The sequence below is a fragment of the Mugil cephalus genome, chromosome 6 (genome assembly GCF_022458985.1).
Source record: "Mugil cephalus isolate CIBA_MC_2020 chromosome 6, CIBA_Mcephalus_1.1, whole genome shotgun sequence".
Taxonomy (NCBI): Eukaryota; Metazoa; Chordata; class Actinopteri; order Mugiliformes; family Mugilidae; genus Mugil; species Mugil cephalus.
In genome coordinates, this window is record NC_061775.1 from 6,174,786 (window position 1) to 6,196,477 (window position 21,692).

Genomic DNA, 21,692 nt, shown 5'->3' on the forward strand with positions numbered 1-21,692 from the left:
AACAAAATGAATCGGAACACAAAGGACATGAGTCGTAATAATGATAATAATTTATTTATTCAGGTAGAGTAAAAGTCTTTGGCAGTGGAGAACAGAAAACTGAGGGTGATGTAATGAGAACATTTTTAAGTGAAGTGCTGCATGAAGACACATAGACTGACCAGTCGGGACGTTAACATAAGTCCAGAAGACGACCGGTCCACCCCAGAAGGATTGTGTTATTAACCCAGGGAGCATCTACGTATTAGACTAACGTGTAAACATGGCACAACCATGACACTGCAGAGTTAGTGTTGGTGATGCTGCTGCGTTGACTAGTGCATGAGTAGTGCAGTCATGACACAAAAAGAAGGCAGTTTAAAGGGTGTAGAGGCTTTTTTTGTTGTTGTTGTTGTTGTTGTGTACTAAAACAAAATGTCCCTCCAAATTTATCACAGTAAAATCTGGCACTGGCTTTTTTTTTTTTTTTTTTTTTTTTTTTGAAGGACACTCTTTGAATTAATTTTTGTTAAAAGCCCTCTCCAGTCTCGTGTTTGTTTCTGGCCTGAAGTGTGAACATATAAAAACACATAAAAAAAAAAAAAGCAACAATTACAAACAGAAATAGTAACTCATTTAGAGAAGAGGGAGGTAACCGCTGACGGAGCGGTTCACTCATTCTTCCTTATTCACATCCCATTGGCATCTCCTACCAACTGACAAGTGCAACTCAATCGTTCATATGATAAAGGGCAAAGAGGTACAAATATGAATCAGTCTGAGATGCTCTGCATGTTGCTCTCCATTTCAGTAAGACCCTCGCTCATCCTCTTTTTTCTTATACGTGGTTTCTTTTCTCCAGGTCTGAAAACGAGAGGGAACTATAGAAAGCAGCACAGCTTGCATCTCAACACCCTGAAGACAGGGCAGGTAAGGCCATTTTTAATATTTGCCGTGGACTTGATAAAACCAAGTACTGGAACCAATCGGAATGCACGTAACACTGCATTCGTCACACAGCTCACAATATGAGAGGGGCAGAATACACACACACACACACACACACACTCACACACTGTGCACACTGTGCACGAGCCAGACTGGTAAAGACGCCTGACAAGGCAAAAGAATGACATCCCAGCTCCTGTCAATCAATTAATATCATTCAGAATACTGTTAGAGGTCCATTCATTCGTTAATAAAGGCAACAGGGCTGGACGCTCAGTCCACTTCTCCTTCTGTTCCACCAGCAATATTTGCTTCTGCATTCCCCTCTCTTCTATTAGCAGAAAAGTAAAGCTTCAGCTACGCAGACGACACAGGACAAAAAGAAGTTCATTCAACATCAGAATACTGTTGGAGGTCAGGAGTTTGCTCCCACATGTGCAAAAATCTGTTGTTGTGATGAGTGGAGGCCACTTGGGGTAGCTGTTTCACTCCGTCACAGGCATCACTAGTCAGTTTAGTCCAACTGGCACAGCAGTCGCGCTACACATCTATGCTCCATGTTAAGGCTGTTAAGGCAGTGGATGGCACAGTTCAAGAGGAGTCCCAGCTTGTTCAAGTCACAGAGTCTCGGATCTTACTGGGATCTGTCTGCTCCGTCTACCTATTAATCCATCCGCCTGTGCTGCCTCGGGTTAGTGGCGTGAGGGCAGACTGCTCGGTCACTACAGTCCAGGTGTCACAGCGTGACTTTGCTGAGTCTGAGCGAGAGGCTGGAGCGGTGCTGGGCGCGCGGGAGCGTGGAGCTACACCGGCTACGCAGCTGGACCGGCCGACCCGCCGAGCCTCGCACGCGCAGCAGGAAGTCGAAGTTGGCGGAGGTGTTCATGGCGTAAAAGACGTTGGCGTTGTCTGGAATCACCAGTTCTGCAACAAATTAAGGAGAGGACCAAGAGCAGTTAGAGACACTGGTGTACTTTTATACAGCAATACAGCTTGGTTCATTTAAATCGGCTGATCAGTGGAAAACTTAGTCACCAAAGTGCTGAATTGGTGTTTCATTATAGCTTTAGACAGAAACATCTGTTACTGTTACTGTAACCCAGGCTGGAATTACACTGTGATGAAACACTAGATTCTACATGTATCCAAGGAACCACAGTTTGAGAAGTTATTTAAGTATTATTAAAAGTTTGAATGTATACGAAACGGCCACCAGGGGATACACATGGAAAGCAATGAATGAGATTCGGTTTGAAAGCCGTTCCTCACCTCTCTCCTCAGAGATAACTTGCACCAACTCGTATCCTTCCTCCGGCTCCACCTCCAGGTTGTGCTTCGCCATGGCCCTAGAAATCACAGCCGGGGTCTTGTCTTGATTGGTCAGCTGTTGATGTAATAGACGTATTAAGTCACATAGAGTTCATCGTGAAAGCGTGCAAACGGAAAATGTCTTGTCTCTCACAAAGGAATGCTTAAAGTCCATATTCACCAGTATGCTCTTGTACAGGTTCCCGTTGCCATGCTCCAGGCTGACCCTTATGATGCACGCGTCCTGGGCCTGTGTGTTGTACGCTGGGGTTTGACCCGGAGAGCTGGGAGTCAGAGGTGTGAGGGAGATGGAGCGTCTGTGGGTGCAGGGGTGCCCGGGGAGGGAGGGAGACGCGGGAGTCATGGAGACACTGGCTGTTGAAGAGCTGGTGTCCATGGAGTGGAGTGAAGTACAGGATGATGATTCTGATAGCTGTGGAATCACAAGAAGAACCAAAAAATCACAAAAGTATACACACAATGGAATCTTCCTAATGAACAAAAGCACTGGATCTCTGATAGACTGACTCAGTGAGCTGACTGCTGCTATTTGAAGCCTAGGAAGTGGATGGGATAAAACAAACTGACACCTTTCAAGCTTAATGATGAAATGACATATAGAAATGTGCACAAAAAAATAGGGCTGAGTAGAATAAGGAGTGGTTTTGGTTGATGAAGGGTAGATAGATTTTTGAGTAGAGGAGAGGCAAGTTTGAAACGCATTGCCAAAAAAGAAAAACAAATCAGATATTCTGATTCAAACGTGTCGTCAGTACGTAATATGTGCCCTAAGTGTGCATTTTGGCAAAGCAGGAAAACTATTCTAACTATTAATATGGATTATAAGTCATCCTGAATGAAACAGAATAGAAGCAGATATTTGGTTGTAAATTATTTAGCATCTCTGCAGAGAGGCTGCATCATTTATCACCATCCAAACAGAAGCTCCAGTGTTTACTTTATTCTGCAGCATGACTGGAAGCTGAACTGCTGCACCTGTGGTGGAGGTGGCTCTTTGTGGAGAAATAATCAATAACTGGAGGATTTGGTCGAACACATCTGGAAACATGTTTTGTTTGTCATGGATTTGGCATTGCATATCCAAATTCAATTTAATGGTGGACATTTGGTTTGTTTATAATTATTATAGCAAAGAGACATCTAGTTTTGCCGCCCCTACACAAATAATGTTCGTGCATAACACCTTTTCCATTGCATAACCCACCTTGTTTTGCTGGGAATCAGAGTTGTGAGTGGGGGTGGTGAGCCCTTCACTGTCTGATGGGCTGCTGGAGTCACTGGAGGACACGCTGACCGAGTCCATGCTCTCCCCCGAGCTGCCAGTAGGAGGCGATCGTGGCGTCTCTCTGACTGGAGAACTGGCCGTGTTGCTGTCTGTTCCAAGAAACAGCCTGGACAGTGGAGGAAGGGAGTTATTAAGGCAGTAAAATAAACAGGTCCTTACAGTGTAGTGCGTGAATATGACAGTCTGACACATATACGTAAGCCAAAGAAATACATTATAGGCTTGAGACGAGCTCTTCTTGCATTAGCTTCTGTTAACATCTCTATTCTCTGGATGTACTCACAGGCTGAGTCTCTTCACCATGCTCTTGCGGGGTTTGGGAGAAGTCGGGCTGCTGTCGCCAAGACCTTCAATCTCACAAGACAAGGCGTAGCTGCAAGAAAGCAATTTAACTGTAAGCCTACGATGTCATAAAACATTAGTAAATCATGTGCGCAGCAGTTTTAGGTACTGTATTCCTGGTAAAGGAGAGAGACAGAAAAAGTCAAAGAGGGCAAGAGGAGGAGGAGGAGGGAAAGAGAAACGACAGGCACAATAGATCAGTAGGGAGTAAAGACATCCTATAGGATCAGCAGGGAGAGGCTCTGACAAGAGGAGAGAAAGAAGCTTGTGTATTTGTGTGGACAATAGCTCCAGCAGACCATGACTCATGCACTTATTCGCCAGTTATCTAATGGATAACGGTGCAATCGAGGGAGGAAGGTATTCTGAGAAAAGCAACAGTACCTTTCCTCCTCGCTGAGCTGAGATTGGCCCTTAAACCAGCGGAGGAAAGCCGGGTCTGCAGTCAGGCAGTAGCTGTTACAGGCTGACTGGAGCAGCTTGATCTGAGCGATCACCTCAAACTCCTGCAGGGACAGAAAGAACGCGAGCAGTGTTAAACATTTATCCGGGCTCCTCGTGTGGTTAATTGTCGTGGTAGAGGAGGGCGACTGAAGCTGCACTCACCCTGCGTCTCTTCTCAAAGTTGATCAGACCACCCTGCGGAAGACACAAAGAGCACGCTGTCAGACCCGGCACATCACATACCAGTGGCTGCTTAGACAAACAGCATTAGGTGGACCACTCCAAAAATGGCCCGACAAAATTCCTCACACACTCATGGAAACTTACGGCCCCGTTTCTGACAGCGGTTACACAGATAGATTCTCAGATGTGCAGAGCTGTGTAAACTCGCAGACACATGCGCTCAAATATGAAAACACACAATCAGCAGGTGCTGAATATTTTTTTTTTTTTTTTTTACCTCCACTAAGTCAGGCAGGGCTGTATCCAACATGGTCAGGTCAGTTAGAAATGTCCCCAAGTACGGTATCGTTCCTTGCATTGCTCCCTGTGGGGAAACAGTTATTTGATTACTTTATCTAAGTGAATTCACTGAGATGCTACAGTATTTATTTACACTGTGGTCTTCACAGATGGAAAGGCGGGTTTGTTAAGTACAACGGAGGCTTAATGCAAGCCCAGCACGTAGCGCATTGAGTAAACAAAGCTAAGCATGTGGCTTCATCGTTGTGGAGAGGCTAGAATTCACTTCACAGTACATTGCTTGGGAGGAATGTGTTGTTTAAGTTTATAAAGCCGGCCATCCATTTGTTGTTAAAGTTCTTAGTTAGCCAGCGTCTGTCTCACCATTTCCTTCTGCAGCTGTAGTCTCTTGTGGGTGCGTTTCTGGTGCTCCTTGGCACAGCTCTCCAGGCTGGCAAACTTTGAAGTGCCTTCCTGTAGGGCAAACAAAAAATAGCTCAGGTCCTCAATTTTCTTTTAAGCAGCGAACGAAGGAATGTTTTCAGGATTTCCACATCTGCGAAGGGCACAGCTAGAAGTCGGGACTCACCCTCATGAGGAGCTCTCTGCTCGTCAGGTAGTTGTTGTGGTCCGAGAAAATGTCTGAGAGTTCCTCAAATGTCTGCATGCTGTCTCTAGAACAAGCACAGCTTCATGTCAGCTAGTGGGGCTGGACATAGCAGCTGAAATACACATTTTCTAAACAAATAGTAACAAGATCTCGCTGGATCCTGCCAAAAGGCTGATTCCTCTATCAAAACCAGCTGAGATTATCTGCATAGTTGAGAGACCGAAGGCTTACTTGTGCACGCAGGCCCAAACTTTTTTCAGCCTGTACAGAGGGTTGGACTGCAGCGCCGATACAATGGCTCGCAGAGATGAGAAGTTTTTGCGTATCCGGCACTCCTGTTAGAAGAGCAATGAAAAGATAATCACCACAAGGTTCCTACATGTTTTGGACACATCTTTATGCACACGCTTGAGTCTTCTGCACACCTGAGCGATGTCTATCCAGCGCTGGATGACCCGCGCTCTGACGTGCGGCCGGATCTGTCTGTGTTTCAGCACCGTGCTGACCACGCAGGCCGCGACGGCATTGAACTGAGTAATGGTGGCGCGGATGGTGGGAGCGCTGTGCTTGTTGTGCTTCTTATCCCTCTGCGACCAGATAGAGCCCAGACAGTGGTGGGGTACGACCTTTTTAAACAGCAGCTGAAGCACAAAAAAAACAAAAAAACAACAACAACGCTTTATTAGCATGACAACATTGATGAAACATGCCATGGATGTAACCCTCCTGTAACCCTTCCCTCCCGTTTTTCTAATTTCCCGCCATTTACCGCGTCCATGTAGGTCAGCTGCTCGGCCACTAGGTCAGCATCAAACGTCAGGAAGTCCTCCTGGACCTCAATCTCCACTTCCTCCTCCTCCCCCAGGCAGAACGAGCTGTTGCCATGGAAACCAGCTGAAAGCAGGAAAAAATATTTGGCTTAAAGTCAAGTAAAGGTTTTGAAAAATGTAAGTTGTAAAAAAAAATCACCACAGAGAAGGGTTTAAGTAGATTAAATGGTAGGTACCATCTGTCTCATCCATGCCGGCCTGTCCCTGCAGCTGCTCCAGCAGACCCTCTGCCCTCCTGAGGGCCTCTGAACCAGGGAGAGCCTTGCGCAGGTAGTCCATTAGCCTGTGGAGACAGGGGTAGTCTGGAGGCTCCTGGAAGTCTTCAGGACACTGGTCCAGCCAGGCACGCAGGATAGAAGCCAAGGCACTGTGGAGACAGAAGGGAAACACCTGAGAGAGCTGGCAGCGATAGATGGGCAGGTGTGGTAAGTCAGCACTCCTGCTCAAAGTAACGTTTAAGTGTCCTAGTGATGGACGTCAAGCTCACTTTCTGATGGCTCCGCTGGATTCAGACCTTTGGCACCTGTCTGGCTCTTGTTCATTTTCTTCCACATTTCCGTACCTGCCGCAGAAAAACCGGAAGAAAGCGCTGTTAAAACCACCACAAGTCACAGCCAGTGCATCAGTTTGTTTCCATATATGGATTTAGCTTCTCATTCCAGCCCACCTGTCCAGCAGTAGCTGCAGCACAGTCTGCGTGCTGGCGAAGGCTCTGTAGGTGGAGAGGAAGATGGAGGTGTAGGTGAGGTCGTTGTCTCCGAACGCCGTCAGCAACGTCTCCACCAGACGCTCCAGTGTTCCAGCGCGGATGCTTCTGATTTTGCATGTCTCCAGCTGGCTCACCGTGTGGCCCGGAGGTAGGCGATCGCCATCCGCCTAAAGACACACGGGGACAGGTTTTTACCCACGTGAACTGATTTGGCATGTCATCTGCCGTGTTCAGTAAGAGAATACGAAGAAAAAGAGTAACGAAATAGTTCGTGCTGAGTGCAGTTAAGGTTTAAGCTCCGAAAAGAAAGGAATGAGACAATGAAGGCCAAAAAAAGTTGACGGCAAAGAGGAAACAGCAACGTGACCTATATTTAATTCTGATTTCTCCAGATGCGTCCGACCATTGTGTCCTCGGGGAAATAGAAAGAGTGGTAACAAAACAGGCAGGGAGAGAGGAGGAGAGGTGGCACAGACATGTGGAGAGAAAGAGAGAGAGAGGGACCTTGGTGGAGTTAGCACGCTACAACAGGAAACGCTCCAATCTGCTTTTAATCACAGCGAGGCCCCTCCTCCACCGTTCCTCCAGACAAAAAGGAGGACAGCAGCGGAGCCAACTTCTCCCACCACTCCCCTCCGATAACAGCTTAGTACACACAAGAAGTCCCATTATTTATCTGTAAAAGGTGATCCTCTATCCAACACAGCACTGTACGCTGGCTTCAATGCCACAATTCATGAAAATATACAGACACTCACGCACACCAACTATAAACAATAGTGCAGGACTACAGCTGCACTGGATTCTCTATCTGCTTTTGTGCAATAGTAAATATACTGGTCTCTTTTTATGCTATTCTACTCAATAGACATCCACGGATAAAATAGCCACATTGTTTTAATTGGCTCTATCGCAGTTGGTGGCCTATGGCATGTCAATACATCTACATGTTTTAAAGCCTCACAGCAGCTATCAATTTCTTCTTTATGGGCCAGTCTTGATCCACAGTGTCAACTGAAACGGCACAAACTAGCTTCTCTTGTAGACAAAAGCAAATCCTTGGGTTTTTGCTGAGAAAACTCACATGAGAAACAAAGGATAATGGCCCTAATTGTCCCTTCTGTGCACGATAATAACACACTGTGGAACATCTTATTATGTTGATATAAACAGGGCCGCCGGAGGAAGCAGCAGTGCCTCACGTTCACCGAAAACATGCGCAGCACAAGAAAAAGCCTTTTAATATTCCTTCCATTTTTTTTTAATCACACCAACATTTTATACAACACTGCACAGGAGAGCGAGCGTTTTTGTTGGCAGCTGGGAAAGTCAGGAAATCGCATGCTTTGACTAAACAGTCCAGGTCTGGTGGAACTGCTGGTTTTCAGCAGGCAACCAAAAGGTGTTGTCTTCACTGGGAGATTTATAGCTCAAATGTTAAAACAATAACGGGCCCGGTGGAGCACAATGCTGAGAGACGCCCCGCAACTGAGAGAAAGGCTGCTTCAAACAATAGAGATGAGGTTTTCTGTTTTTAAGCTCAGCGGCCTGCACGCAGCTAACTGGACTGCTTTTATAAACCATCTGCACGTGATAAAATCCGTGGCAGAGGCTGCTCAGCTTAAAAATCTGGGCTCTTTTTTTTCACAGACTTAGAAAGTGGAAAAAAAAAAAAAGAAACATCAAGTTTCTTTGTGCGTATTCTCTGCTTTGCTGACGGTTTGGGGTTCGCTCAAAAAAGCTTCATCAGCTGTTACTCTGCGACTCTGTGAAGACGTCGGGCAGGCGTACTCACCCCCAGCCACCTCGCTCCCTTGTTGGCCGCCTGTTGAATCTGAACCCTCTTTAGTGTCACATTGTAGATGGCTCCTTCCTCGACTTCCTCCCCCCAGTCCTGCACAGAGCTCTGAAGAAAAAAAAAGATGGAAAACATTAGACGCGAGAAGAGAGGAGTCACAGCAAATTTGTAAGTGGTGTCGTTTCGAGCTCAGCAGAACGGGATCTGGCTTGAAGAAATGTATCTGAGAAAAGCAGAAGGAAGGATAAGAAAAACACAACCACAGTACTTAAATTAACAAGGAAGAGAAGGACTGAAGTGCAGTAAAACATCAAGAATGACCAACTCCCCAACCCCCACCGCTGCAGCCTGCCAGGCCTCCCTCCCTCCCTCTCTGTCTTTACTCCCTCTTTTATTCCCTATCCATCACCATGTCCCTGTCTCTCTGGAACTGAAGTCAGATCTGGACTGCTTGAGCTGAGACAAGCTGGAGATAAGAGCCAAAAGGGATCTATGCTCCTAGATAGTAAAAATCTGGATCCCCTTTTCTCTCTGCCAATATATCATGCGAGCCGAGGGAGCTTGATTACAAATCTGTGCCACAAGAGCTCAACCACATTTAAACCATCAATGGATCAATGGATTTGTGCTCATCTTGCAGCCACATACGCTCCGTGTCTGTCTCTGGTCGTAAATCACTTACAAAAGGCATAAATAAACAGAGGGAGCAGACTACCACCAAAATACAAAACTTGCGCTCTGTGTGCAGACTACGATCTGCTGAGGCACCGACATATGGAGACAGAGACAAAAACAGAGGCAGGGAGACAGCGAAGGAGAGGGAACCGGCCAAATATAAACACCACGCACGCAGTATTATGGCCAAGTCCTCACACATAAACACACAAGCGGAAAGGCGGCCAAGATTACGCTCATTTGTCCACGCTCTCATTTACACAGCTCACAGGCAAAGTCCACGTTATTCCCCAAACAGAAGAGCCGCCAGAAAGGAGATCAAGGGTCACTGTTATTAGGCTCAATGGACGGTCCTGGAGGCCAGTGGCACTCAGCCATGGCTGGGCTGTGTTTGGGTTTGAACAAAACACGTGATGCAGAAATAAAAAGATGGCAAATAAGAGAAAAACAAACAAAGAAAGTGAGAGGGGGAGTAAAAACTGATTTTAACGGGCCCTGACACATGAAACCAGCAAACACGTCTGCTTCACTTGTCTGAAACACGTCGTCCATCCCACACTGCTGGTCTGCATCTTGTCTAATGGTCAGCAACAAGTCTCTCTCCCTCCCTCTCTTTGGCTGACCGGCTGGCTGGCGCAGAGACAGATAAATACATCAGTGTATGAGTCATGTAGTCCACACACTCCCAAAACAATAGCGGGAGGTCTGTGTGCTGGCTGGCCTGGGCTGCTGAGTTCACAGTCTGCACACACTGGTCGCTTTTTGTAAGCCGTGGAGCTGGAGATGTTTTTCAGAGCAGGTTTTAGAGGGGGAAAAAAAAGCTCTGAACTCTTTGTGCATGAAGGATTGGGGCGTATTGTGTGACAGTGTGCCATGAGTTTGCATGAAAATGGAAACCAAAACAGTGCCAGAGATATCTCCATTCACCAAGATAGTATATACAACACATGCCGATCTGAAAAATTACAGACATATCAAGTAGCACGGGGAGAGTTGTAAACAGGAGATGAGTTGTTTATTCTGTAATAACTTGAATCCTTCCACAGGAGACGCAGTAAACGTGCACACAGAGGACGCCAAGGAGTGCACAGGGGCAAGTGGTACCCTATCTCTGCTCAAATAGTGCTAATCTGCATATCAGCCTATCAGATGTGCAAAACAATACCCCCAAGATAACAACAAGAGTGAAATCTTTGGCGCTGATCTGTTGGCTGTTGTGTGTTCCACGCCTGACACAGCTGGGGCTCACGGAGAGACTGTGATGCCCTCGGGGCCTTGCCAATTGTTCCCTCTCTTTCAATGTAGACAAAAGTTTTCATGTCCATCACCAGGGAGAGTAAAGCTAACGGCTTGACTTCACATAAAGAGGTTTTATAGCTGATGCCGTAGCGTTTCCAAACTTTACGCGCCGTCTTTACGCATCAGCTATGTGGGTTAAACTGGATTTAAAGAGCACAAAAACAACTGAAACTCAGCCATCAACCGCTCCCCCGCTTCCCCCCTCCTCCCCCTCTTTACCCCGTTATCCGCTACTTTCCCAAGTCTACAAACACCCCCACCCCGCTTAACTCGCCCCCTCCCCTCTCCTCCCCTCATCTCTTCAAAACCACAAACAAGAGAGCGCAGCATGGAAACCCGTGAGAGTTTTGTTTTGTTTTACCATTTTAGTTTTCCAGGCGAACTTCATGGTGAGCGTTTCTTTCATGATCCGGTGACAGCATCAGAGCTCGAGTATAATCCGACAAGGAGAGAAGAAGAAGACGCGATTCTTTCAATAAATAAATCCCAGATCCTTGATGGGAAATTTCTTCTTCTTCACTAAAAGCACACTTAAAGGCCCGCTCCTCTCCAAACACCAAATCTGCCTCCTCTGTCTGTCAGCAGGCTCTCCCCTCTTCTACTGAATGACCAAACTCCTCCTTCTTGCACTCACAACAGTCCCGTTCAAACTCCTCCTCCTCCTCTTTTTTTTGTCCGACTTTCATCTGACAACAATGTGCGCACTCATACGTAGGGTTGTGATTTCTTTTTGCGCAATACACCAAATTCACAAGAAGCATAAATCCTTTCCCTTAAAACAATTTATATGGAAGTATGAAAATTTATAGTTTGTTAGGAAGGCTCTTAAGAGTTGCACAAGTTATTCGCAGGAGTTCTTCTTATCCATTAAATATTGCTTTCCTTTTATCGGTCACTGTGATATTTTAGCGAAGTTTACTCTACGTAACTCAATGAAATGGAATAAAGGTAGTCGATCAAAAATCTTAACAGAATTTTAATAATTGTACGTGAACATAAAAGAAAGGATATATCTATAGGTGACTTTTGCTGAAGGGGGAACAAAGTCAATGTCTTGGAAGTCTGGGAATTTATCACACACACTGTATATTATTGGAGAAACAAGTCATAGTTTAACCTTAGTTTAGTTATTTTATTGTTTAAATCTAGTGTTCACCATTTTCTTTATTTCTATTCAACTAACTGCTGGGCAGCTAATTCACTATACAGCTCTTTAAATCTGATGCAAGCAGAAGTTTCACTTGATAATTCCTTACTGGTTCACCCCCACAGACTGACCTTTCACACAATAGCACGTGTCTTAATTTTCTGTTGTAAAGACGTCTTTTATAGCTGCATAAAATGGACTTTTCTAGTTCTCTTGTTCATGCCAGTGTCACAATGCTCATATATCCGTGCGATCATCAGAGGAGGTCACTGTCAGTATAGCTCCACGGTGGCCTAAACATTACTTCAGTTCTGCATGACCATGTGGTCTTTAAATAAATCAAAATCATTCCAAAACCCTTTACTTTTACAGCTACAGCTGACCAGTCTGTACAGATAAGTGTCATTTAACGTACAGTACATATTATTATAATGTGGTTAAAAATACAGATCCTGTGTAAATGATGTGCTGTGGGCCTTACAGTCATCTTGTGTGTGAAGCAGCTGCGGCCTCTCAGTCTCTGCGTGGGACAATACAAGGAAGGCTGTAGATGCCGTCACCAGTACTGTGCATTGTCAGTGACAGCAGAGGAGAATGGACTGAGTGTGTGAGAATGGGCAACGCTGTTCCACTGTGAATGTGTCCCCTCACGTACTCCAACAGCCCACTTGCGTGAATAAACGTGAAGATATGAATCAAGCGCCGACTTTGTGAGGGGTCTCGTTGTATTGTAAACATATATCAAATGTGAGCCAGCAGTGGCTCATGCATTCACGAGTCAATTTACTGCACTGATGACATGCCAAGCTACTGATCCAGAGTCATACAGGCGGTCAGTAGGAGACAGTGGGAACCTTATGACGCTGATTAAGTAGGAGATGGTTGGACCTGTGGTGGCCCATTTTTCAATGATGTGTGTTTGTGATCTGCCTGCCCACTTATTTGACTTCCATAACACCGACACGTAACCCAAACGTCACAAACAGCGTCACTGGCTGTCACACATAACACTGTCATAGGAAACACACACACACACACACAGCATGCTCATCTGTGCCATCATTACTCCCTCTAAGCAAAGCTTAGAGGGCACTGAAGGCAAGGGAAGCCCAAAGTGCATCTCAGTCAGAGTCTCCATGTGTGGTACTCGTACAGTATCAGCTTCATCGTGCTGCATGTCTGGCCGCTGTCCAGTTCCCAGGCCGAGCTGCCCCGGTGTCCACTCGGATCTTCGGAACTCTGGAAATCCCAGAGGGGCAGTGGGAAGGTTGCGACCCCGCGCGACCTCCGGCTCAGACTCGGGGGGATTCGAGTGTTGGCCTCACAGCGGGAGTGATGTCATATCTCAGTGCGAGCAAGACGTCTGACAAATGTGACAGCTGCCTCTGTGTCTGATGGACGAGCAGATGGGGGTGCACACCCTTCAACTTGAGATCAGACTGGGAAATTTGTGCTCTTATTCTTGGGTCCATTGGACCTATTACATTACTGCATGCTAATGCATCATAAAAGGTCTGTGTGTAGTTTAAAGTTGTACAAAGTGGCAGAGCTGCTTTGGGGTCAGACTCAATCCATGTCCTTTAGGGAAATCCAAGTTTAACCACTGGTCTGACATTTTGGGAAATACACTAAAGTGCCTTTGTGTTTGGGTAAATGAGAAGACTGATGGACACTAAACACAAGATAAACAAAAGACTACAGCAAGTGGGGAAATTAGCATAAATTATGAAATGGAATGGATAAACTTGACCGACTTTAACCCGGTTCAATTCAGCAGACAATGTGATACTTTAACCAGCTTATTACTTTACAACGCATCGTATTTTATATTTCGTTATGTAAAACATTAAACAGGTTCAAGTAGCCATTAACTTTATAAGTTGTCAAACAAGTGCTTTGGAGAACAAGTACAGCATGAAATGTGACTGAGAAACAGGACAGGATAAATAGTAGTATGAAATGGAAAGGATAACAATCCTTCACATCCTAAATTTGTAGATGAAGTGTGATTGTAAGCAGAGCATATCTCTGCTAAATCAAACCAAACCTCCTGCATTACTAGAAATCATGTAAAAGCTCAACATGTTTCAAAGTCAAATCGAAGCTTGCACATGGTTCTCCTGCACTGAAATGCAGGCCAGTCCTCATTTGAAGTTTTTCATTCTGTTGGAAGGCCGATGACGTAATTACACTTAGGAAAGCCCTTGACGAAGGCAGACCGGTGTTTTTTCATAATGGATTCCTTCCATTATTGACCTCCCCAAGTACTCTCTTCCCTCTGTGCCACGGTCAGGACAGAGAGCTACAATACTGACGGAGAGGGGACAAAAACAGGAGGAGCGCTGCTCGCACTGTTATTGCACCACAGTGGGGAAAAACGCACATTCCAGGAAATCTCCCACTTCCTGCCTCCAGCCTCCTGACTCCACCGAGGCTGCTGTCCTCATACCTGACTGGCTGGGGAGCCTGTCTGGCCTGGAGCATGGTCGTAAAAGCAGGCCAATAAGGAGGAGAGGAGAGGAGAGGAGAGGAGAGGAGAGGAGAGGAGAGGAGAGGAGAGGAGAGGAGAGGAGAGGAGAGGAGAGGAGAGGAGAGGAGAGGAGAGGCCTAATATAAGCAGGTAGCAGAACACTAACAAATACCCAGAGGAACCGAACCAACCCACTGTGGGAAGGTGGGTAAGGATCATGGATTCCATGTGTAACATCTCTGTGTTTACAGACGAGATAAGAAGGTCATGTATCAGAGAAAGTGCATCACACTGCAGAGATTAACTTGAAAGGACATTATCTCTTCAGTGAGAGGGAGAGGCTGAGACAGACAGGGGAGAGTTCACAGCACAGTCAGAAACTGAGAAGATCCATGTTGGCGGAAGGACAAGTGTGATGCAATCGCAGCATCTTGCTCTCGCGCCCAAAGAAAAAGTAGTTTCATCACTTCAGACCGGAAAGAAACGTCCAGATCGTCCTCACTGCAGGATCAAGTAAACAGACAAGAGGAGGCTCATCTTTTTATCCAGAGAGAGTAGTATCAGCCGTCAAGTGGAGCCAAATCTTCTACTGGAAACTAAAATGATCATTCCTGGTGCCGTGTCTGCACTAAATGTCTTACTTTGTTCATCCTCTTTCCTTGTTTGTGCATTCTTCTCTTCTCTTCTGTGTGAACGGGGACACATGTACCCATCACAGTTGCCTCTAACCCTATGTTTGTGTGCACTTTGTGGTGGGTTTTCCAAAGCATGCTTTCCAATAGGGGGCAGAGTTCATAAGCTGCTGTGTTTGTCCAGCGTCAGCAGCAGAGGTTGGAGTTGAAAACACAACAAGAGTGTTGGATTTATGGCACAGGGGTCAGGGCGATCTGCTGTAACTCAATAAAACCTGCAAATGAGAGCATCAAAGCAGCTTTAGGAGCAGGGGAGCCAGGCCAGTGCACCCAGGGAACCCAAGAGTTTACATGATAGATGTTTAACGAGGCGACGCATCAGCAGATGAGGGATTGCAACAATGAAAATACAGAGTGTCACCCCTCATAAGCACATACACAGCTGCATTTTCTTTAGCTCTTTCTCCCCGTTTCTGTCTGTTCTTCGGTCAGCTGAACCCTTTGTTCAAGCGGTCACATTAAAGCCCTGTGTCCCTCTCTCCCACTCTCCCTCCTCTCTTATGTCATGTCTGCGCTCCCCTTAGATCTATTGTCCTGGCTGTTGTTGAGAGCTCTCTCTCCTCTCTCTCCCCCTTTCCCTTTCTCTTTCTCTTTCTCTGGATGGGTGACATCATTAGTTTCCAGTAAAGTCGAGCCGCATGCAAGAGCAACCCCCCCCTTCCTCCTCCTATTCCTGCTCCTCGTCCTCCTACTCCTCTTCCTCCACATTCAAAACAAACTAATGGTCTTAAGGGGGAGTGCTTATCAGTCCAGGTGTTTTATAATCACCGACAAATCATGTTCAGTTCATATGAAAGTTTTGGAAAGACATGTTTGTTTTTTTTCCCTCTTCCCTAACAGCCTCCATATGGGGTCGGCCGGGCCGTTGCACCAAAGCAGGGATAATCTACTCTTGAGCTGTGATGACTCACATGGTATGCTGGTTGTTAAGGTGATTTCAGGTGCATTCAGAAGAGTTAGGATAAATTATAGAAGCCCCAAAAGCCCCTTCCCCCGCCGCGCAGCCCCAACTGTGACCCCCCGAGATCTAAGCCCTCCTAAGCCTCCAATGAATCGGTCTGGACTGGCTCAGTTGTCTGTCTGACTCCCCCGCTAATGAGAGCCGCGCCATCTGTTGCCCGACAAATACATGCTACCCCAAAGTTGTCACATACGCAACAAAAACAGCGCACAGCATCAGCCAAACTGGTAGCCCGCTGGTGACGACTGCTGCCTCGCCACAGCCTGAAACCCCGCAGAAAACGTCAACACTCTACAGCAGCCCTAAGATTCACGCTCATTTCAACAATTATGTGATTTCAGCTTTTATCATATATGCCTTCTGACTGCACTGAAATGGCCTTGCTTTTGTATAGCATATTGGAAATCTGCTTGTTTCGGTTATATTTCTAGCTCCTCTTTTAAGTCTGAGCAGTGTTATGCTGCCGTCTGCAGAAGTGTTACAGTTACATCAAAGTGTGAAACTTGTGCGTAGAAAACGAAATGCGTAAGTGAGGCACACGACACACACACTGGAGCGGTTGCAAAAAAAAGAGGTACTAGCAGTACTATGGCACAAAAACACTGCTGTTGCCATAACACCGACCAAAAAATATATATATAGAGCTACATGACACTTCAAAGACCGCGTGAAGTCCAAATACACATAAAGAATATTTCCTGCTGTTTAACTTAAACAAATACAGGATGGATTTCCTGTGCTCCAGTTAGTATATGTCTTTGTTTACCGTAGTGTGTGACCTCAGCAGATTTATTGTTGTCAGTAATCTGCTGACATAAAGACCGCGTTACTGCTGACTTATATTATTAGGTGAACACGAGCAGCCCCCAGCTTTACACACTTCAGAGCCCCGAACAATCTCTCTCACCCACCCACACACACACACACACACTTTAGTCCAATGCCAGCTTGATCCTAGTCATGTGTCGGGGCTAATGCCGCGTTCCCTGCCTGAGCGGGAAAGCGAACGGAGACCAAGCGAAGGTTCGGTGAAGCCATCTTGTTACGCACTCACACAGAGCCGTCAAACCATAAAAACCAAACCAAAGGTGGAGCTTCTGCTAATACAGTATCAGCTTCAGTCTCAATCCACCTCCAAACAAACAAACACACACGCACCAAGTACACTCCAGTTGCCATATGGTGTGTTGAGTTTGTGCCCCAGTTGAGCGCGCTGCTCCTATGGTGTTGTTGATCTGGGACGGACATTCGCTTGACAGGGACAATGGCTGCAGTATTGACTTTTCACACCAGTCCTATTGTGTGACCTAATTAGGTCCAAGATCACAATATGAAACTCTACAGAGCCGCAGGCAACCGCACACTTCAACACACAGGGTGTCACTAGCGAGTGTAAGCAGATTCTTAAGTGGTTGACCTAATAAAAGATTGACAGAGACCTGGATTTGAGAGAAAACAGAAGTCTGGTGCTTTGTGAATTGTGCAATTGGAGACAAAAAAAAGGACAGACATGGATGGCCTCTCTTTGTGTGTCGTAGATGTAATTGAAAAAGCAATTTCTGTTTTCTTCAGTATGTCTTTGTTATTTGTGCTGTGCCAGATTTGAACCAGATATTTTAAAATGTGTCAATGTCAGGAGGTCGGATTTGTATTACTTACGGATACAGCTTTGTTTTAGTTTAAATTCAGGAAGGAACTAGTCGAATGCCACAGAATCTGGACTCATCCGGATGAATGAATCGCTAATGTCGAAATCGTTGTCAAGTCATCAAAACACATGACAAGTAGGAGTCCAAACTTTAGGACTGGAAACACTGAGACGTCACTGAGCATCAGCATGAAACGTGCACTTCTCTGTTCAAAAAGCCAAGAAAGAGGAAGGAGGAGTGCCAAGTCAGCTCTCTCACTTTCTTTCAATGGAAAACACGCCATCATCGAAATTCTTTGTCCTCTGTCCTTGTTTTTCCTGTATAAAGTAACTTCTGCATTTCCAGTGAATGGTCAGTTGAGGTTATTGAACTGCACAGCTGGTTAGTGTAAGCCAACGGGTGTGAGGGAGCTGCTGGAGATTTTATCGATGTGCCCGCAGCTAAATCGCCTGCCTCATCACCAACACAGAGGAGAGGGTACAGAGGATCACAATAGACTTTAAAATAAAATGGAGGCGGCAAAATACCGGGATATCACGTGATTAGCTGTCGATTTTCGCTTGTGCTCAACTGGAATAAAAACCCTGTTTCAGTTCCTCAAAACATCTGAAACTGATGTATCTGAAAGATGCATTTTCCAACTCGGCCCCCTCACCTGTGAGTTCAATCGTGTCATGTAGGCGGCTAGTTGTCCTCAGGGTACGGCTGATAAAGCCGGGCACCTCAGCACTGAACCCTTGTCTCTGACCTAAAATGCAGACCTGACAGCCCTCTTTAGCTGCACAGCAGGGTGATTACAGAGAAGTGATCAGTCAGATCACTGCTTTTATGACTGGAATGTTTGCATAACCTCATATAAGGAGGCAAAAGGTGTAAGGACAGCGTCTGAGAGCCATAAAGGCGAAGCTAGGACATGGAGATTTCATTCACTTATTGTTTTTGTCAAGATACTAAAGTTACCTCATATATTACCCAAGTGCAGCGCGTATATTGGTTATGCCACTTAAGATTTCACTTATCCTTACATAACTTTATGGAAAGCTTCTACCCCTATCACCCTTGTTGCCCTTTGTCATTACTGAGAGGGCTATCACAAGTCAGCGCTGTAAAAACAGTCACATGGACGAGGTTCTGGGTGCAGAGTCCACGTATGTAACCTGAGCATTCAGAGAGTGTCTGTAAGTTAACCTCCTGTCTCCTCACCTCTCAAAAACAATGGACGGAAACAGAGGCGCGAGATGAGGCGACACGTCAGCCAGGATGTCAGATAGTCAGCGAGGAGATTCAGAGCATACATACAAGCAACACAATGCCACAGCCATCTCATGGAAATTAAATATTGTTCATGACCTATTTGTGCATCAGTGCACCGCTAAAAACGGCTGTTTATGTTTTCCACACACAGATTCTTCTTCTTCGTCAAATATTGGACGCTGACATCACTGAGCTCATGGATACATAATGCTACCAACACTAATGTGGCCTCCAGCAGAGCAGAGCATGGATGCACTGTAGTGACCTGGATAGCAATTTTGGTCCCACAGAGTGTGTGTCTTTCTCAGCTGATCAAAAAGGTATTATGTCTGACTTACTTTTGGACCAACAAGGACGTGTGTAATGTTCACAATTTTAAAGCTTTTTCCAAATGGTGCAGCATGTCCACCATTTGTCAAATGCAGAAGTTGTAGTAACACAACTTGGCCACTATGAAAAACTTCATGTGTGGCACGGACTGGTGGTGGTGGCTTGGCTCAAAATTTAACAAATGTTGTTGTGTGCTTGACTGAAAAATCTGGGCAGATTATTTATTTATTTTTTGTGTGTGTGTATTATATTGGTGTATCGGGGTAGTAAATGAATGCCTTTTGAGAAAAGCTTCCGTTTGTTATCTCAAATTATCAACACTGAAGCATGCAGGGCTTCATTTCTCTGCTAAGTGACACTACAGCTCTACAGGTCTACTCACTAAGTGTCTTCAGTATGTAAAAAAAAAAAAAAAAAGTTCACGTTTAACTCAATAAGTGTGCACATGCAAACAATTACTCAAAACAACCCTGGAATAAGCTGTGTCTGTCGGTTGTTTTCTGCTAATCCTATAAGGAATCTGTAGCCTAACAGACAAACAAACACATAAACAACAACACATATGCTTTGACATGAAGTTCAGTGTAAGCAGCATTTTAGTTACGGAGACAGTCACTATGGGTCCTAAGTAAACCACGCAATGCCTTTTCTGTGGAAACTGACCAGTAACCCACCTCTAAACACGCAACCACACAGTGACTAATAAGCGGCTACAGCAGATCCATCTCTGTCACAAGAGGTCAGCTGTCCTCCTGCCTGAGTCACCAAAGGTTACTGTCCAGATTGTGTTGTCGCATTATGAGTTGTCGACATTGCATAAAACTTCATTGACTAGTTGAAACAGAGGAACCGAAAACCAGACAACTGTTTAAGAAATGACAAGGCTGACTGGAGTGACTGGTCTGTTCGGTCTGTGTTTCTGTTTCAAATTGACCTGTCTTTACGGTAAGCTGGTAGTTCATGGTGTTAGGACTGCCGGGATGCTGGATGTGTAGCTGTCCGTCTGATGAGCCAGGCCACAACCGCTGACTCCAGACCAGCCACAGACCTGCTTTCATTTGCCCTTACTCAGCTGTACTCAGATGCCTCTTCTTTTTCCTGCACAGTGCTTCAGTGCTTTTCTTTTCCAACCACTCGCCCCCTAATTTCTTTCAATCACCAAACACGTCCAACTAACCGACCTTGGAGGAGGGACAAACACTACACATATCTGCGCTCCTCGGTGCGTATCTTTACATGTTTAGAATTCCAGGATTCTGTTCTCACTGAATTTTTTTTTTTTTAATTCTTCCCAAACTTTCCATTTCACCCTCCAATTTCCATCCTTGAATGAACACAACCAGACCGAACCTTTAACACCCAAATAACACTGCAACACATCACACACCCCAAACAACAGAAGGCCATTCATGTGAAGGCCGGCATCTGCCAGAAAGTTTAAGGAGGCTGGGAGTACCTGCGCTTTCCAGAAATGAAAACAGACTTCGGCCTCAATTACTCTGCTACGTAGAGCGTGAACTGTTGTGTACTGACCCAGTGACGTGGGCTGCTCTCCGGGGAGCGAGCCTGGTACCTCTGCAGGGCGACACCTCCCTCTCCATCCAGCAGTAAGGTGCAGTCCAGGTCGGGACAGCTGTTTTGCGGACCCGCAGGCCAGGGCAGGAGGGTGGCCAGAGGGTACTGAGAGATCATGTGGACCGCCTGCATCAGCTGCAGGGGTGAAAAGGATGGTAGGACATACTCCAGACTGGACGGCAGGGTGGATGGAGACGTCTTCAGCCGAACTGAGGTCTTAAATTTGAGACGGAGAGGATTCAGGTTTAAGCCTCCTCGTCAGATGTCTCTTCTCTCAAACTGCACTGGTCTCAGAAGTGGTGATAGCTGTCCTTTAAAGAAGTCCACCTCAGTCTTCACCCTTCCTGTTTCTCTTCTCTCTCCGCCGTACAGTTTCTGTCTTGTCCTCTTCTGTTTATGTTTCTTTCTGTCCTCCTACAACGCGTGGGACTCGACTAGCCAACAGCTCTCAACCACATGAGTGATTAAAGTCTATTGTCTCTCTCTTTCTTTCTTACATTCATCACAGCCAGAGGGGGTGGGGTTCTGGCTTGGTGGCCCAGCCCCCCGTTAGAAAAAAAAAAAAAAACTTCCACTGACCAAAGAGAGTTTGAGTGTGAAGAAAAAGGAAAGAAAGGCAGGAAAGCTGAGATAGAGGTTTATAGAAGAGGTACTTAGATTTACTAACAATGGCAGCTAGTTTCCATGATTCATGTTCTCTTGTTCGAAAGTCATTTCTTGTCGTAGAGAACAATCCCTCACTTTTGTAATATGATGCGTGTTTTAGAGTTAGATATCTTTATTTTCCTCCTTTTTTTTATTTCGCTTATGCTGTAATATTATGACGTCAGTACAGGATCAGTCTGGAGAATCCAAAACAAAATGTCAAACAGATATTCACAATATAATTGTCATCATTTTGAGT

The 21,692-nt window shown here is 45.7% G+C and overlaps 1 protein-coding gene across 2 annotated transcripts; it reads right to left on the reverse strand.

Annotated features, from left to right (window-relative positions):
* Window positions 1-38: 38 nt before the first annotated feature.
* rgl1 (ral guanine nucleotide dissociation stimulator-like 1) lies at window positions 39-21,264 on the reverse strand. 2 transcript variants are annotated; one of them, XM_047588082.1, is made up of 18 exons: window positions 20,747-21,264; window positions 8,734-8,844; window positions 6,897-7,105; window positions 6,717-6,791; window positions 6,406-6,596; window positions 6,169-6,293; window positions 5,825-6,040; window positions 5,631-5,734; window positions 5,379-5,463; window positions 5,174-5,263; window positions 4,788-4,874; window positions 4,490-4,522; window positions 4,268-4,389; window positions 3,825-3,914; window positions 3,461-3,647; window positions 2,417-2,668; window positions 2,197-2,311; window positions 39-1,851 (listed from the first exon to the last, which is right to left on the reverse strand). In XM_047588082.1, exons 1-18 carry the CDS (start codon window positions 20,918-20,920, stop codon window positions 1,664-1,666), a joined length of 2,454 nt encoding a protein of 817 aa, XP_047444038.1. In that variant the 5' UTR covers window positions 20,921-21,264; the 3' UTR covers window positions 39-1,663. The 2 variants fall into 2 exon arrangements, with proteins under 2 accessions (XP_047444038.1, XP_047444039.1); XM_047588083.1 differs by lacking the exon at window positions 20,747-21,264 and adding an exon at window positions 11,072-11,384.
* Window positions 21,265-21,692: the final 428 nt, after the last annotated feature.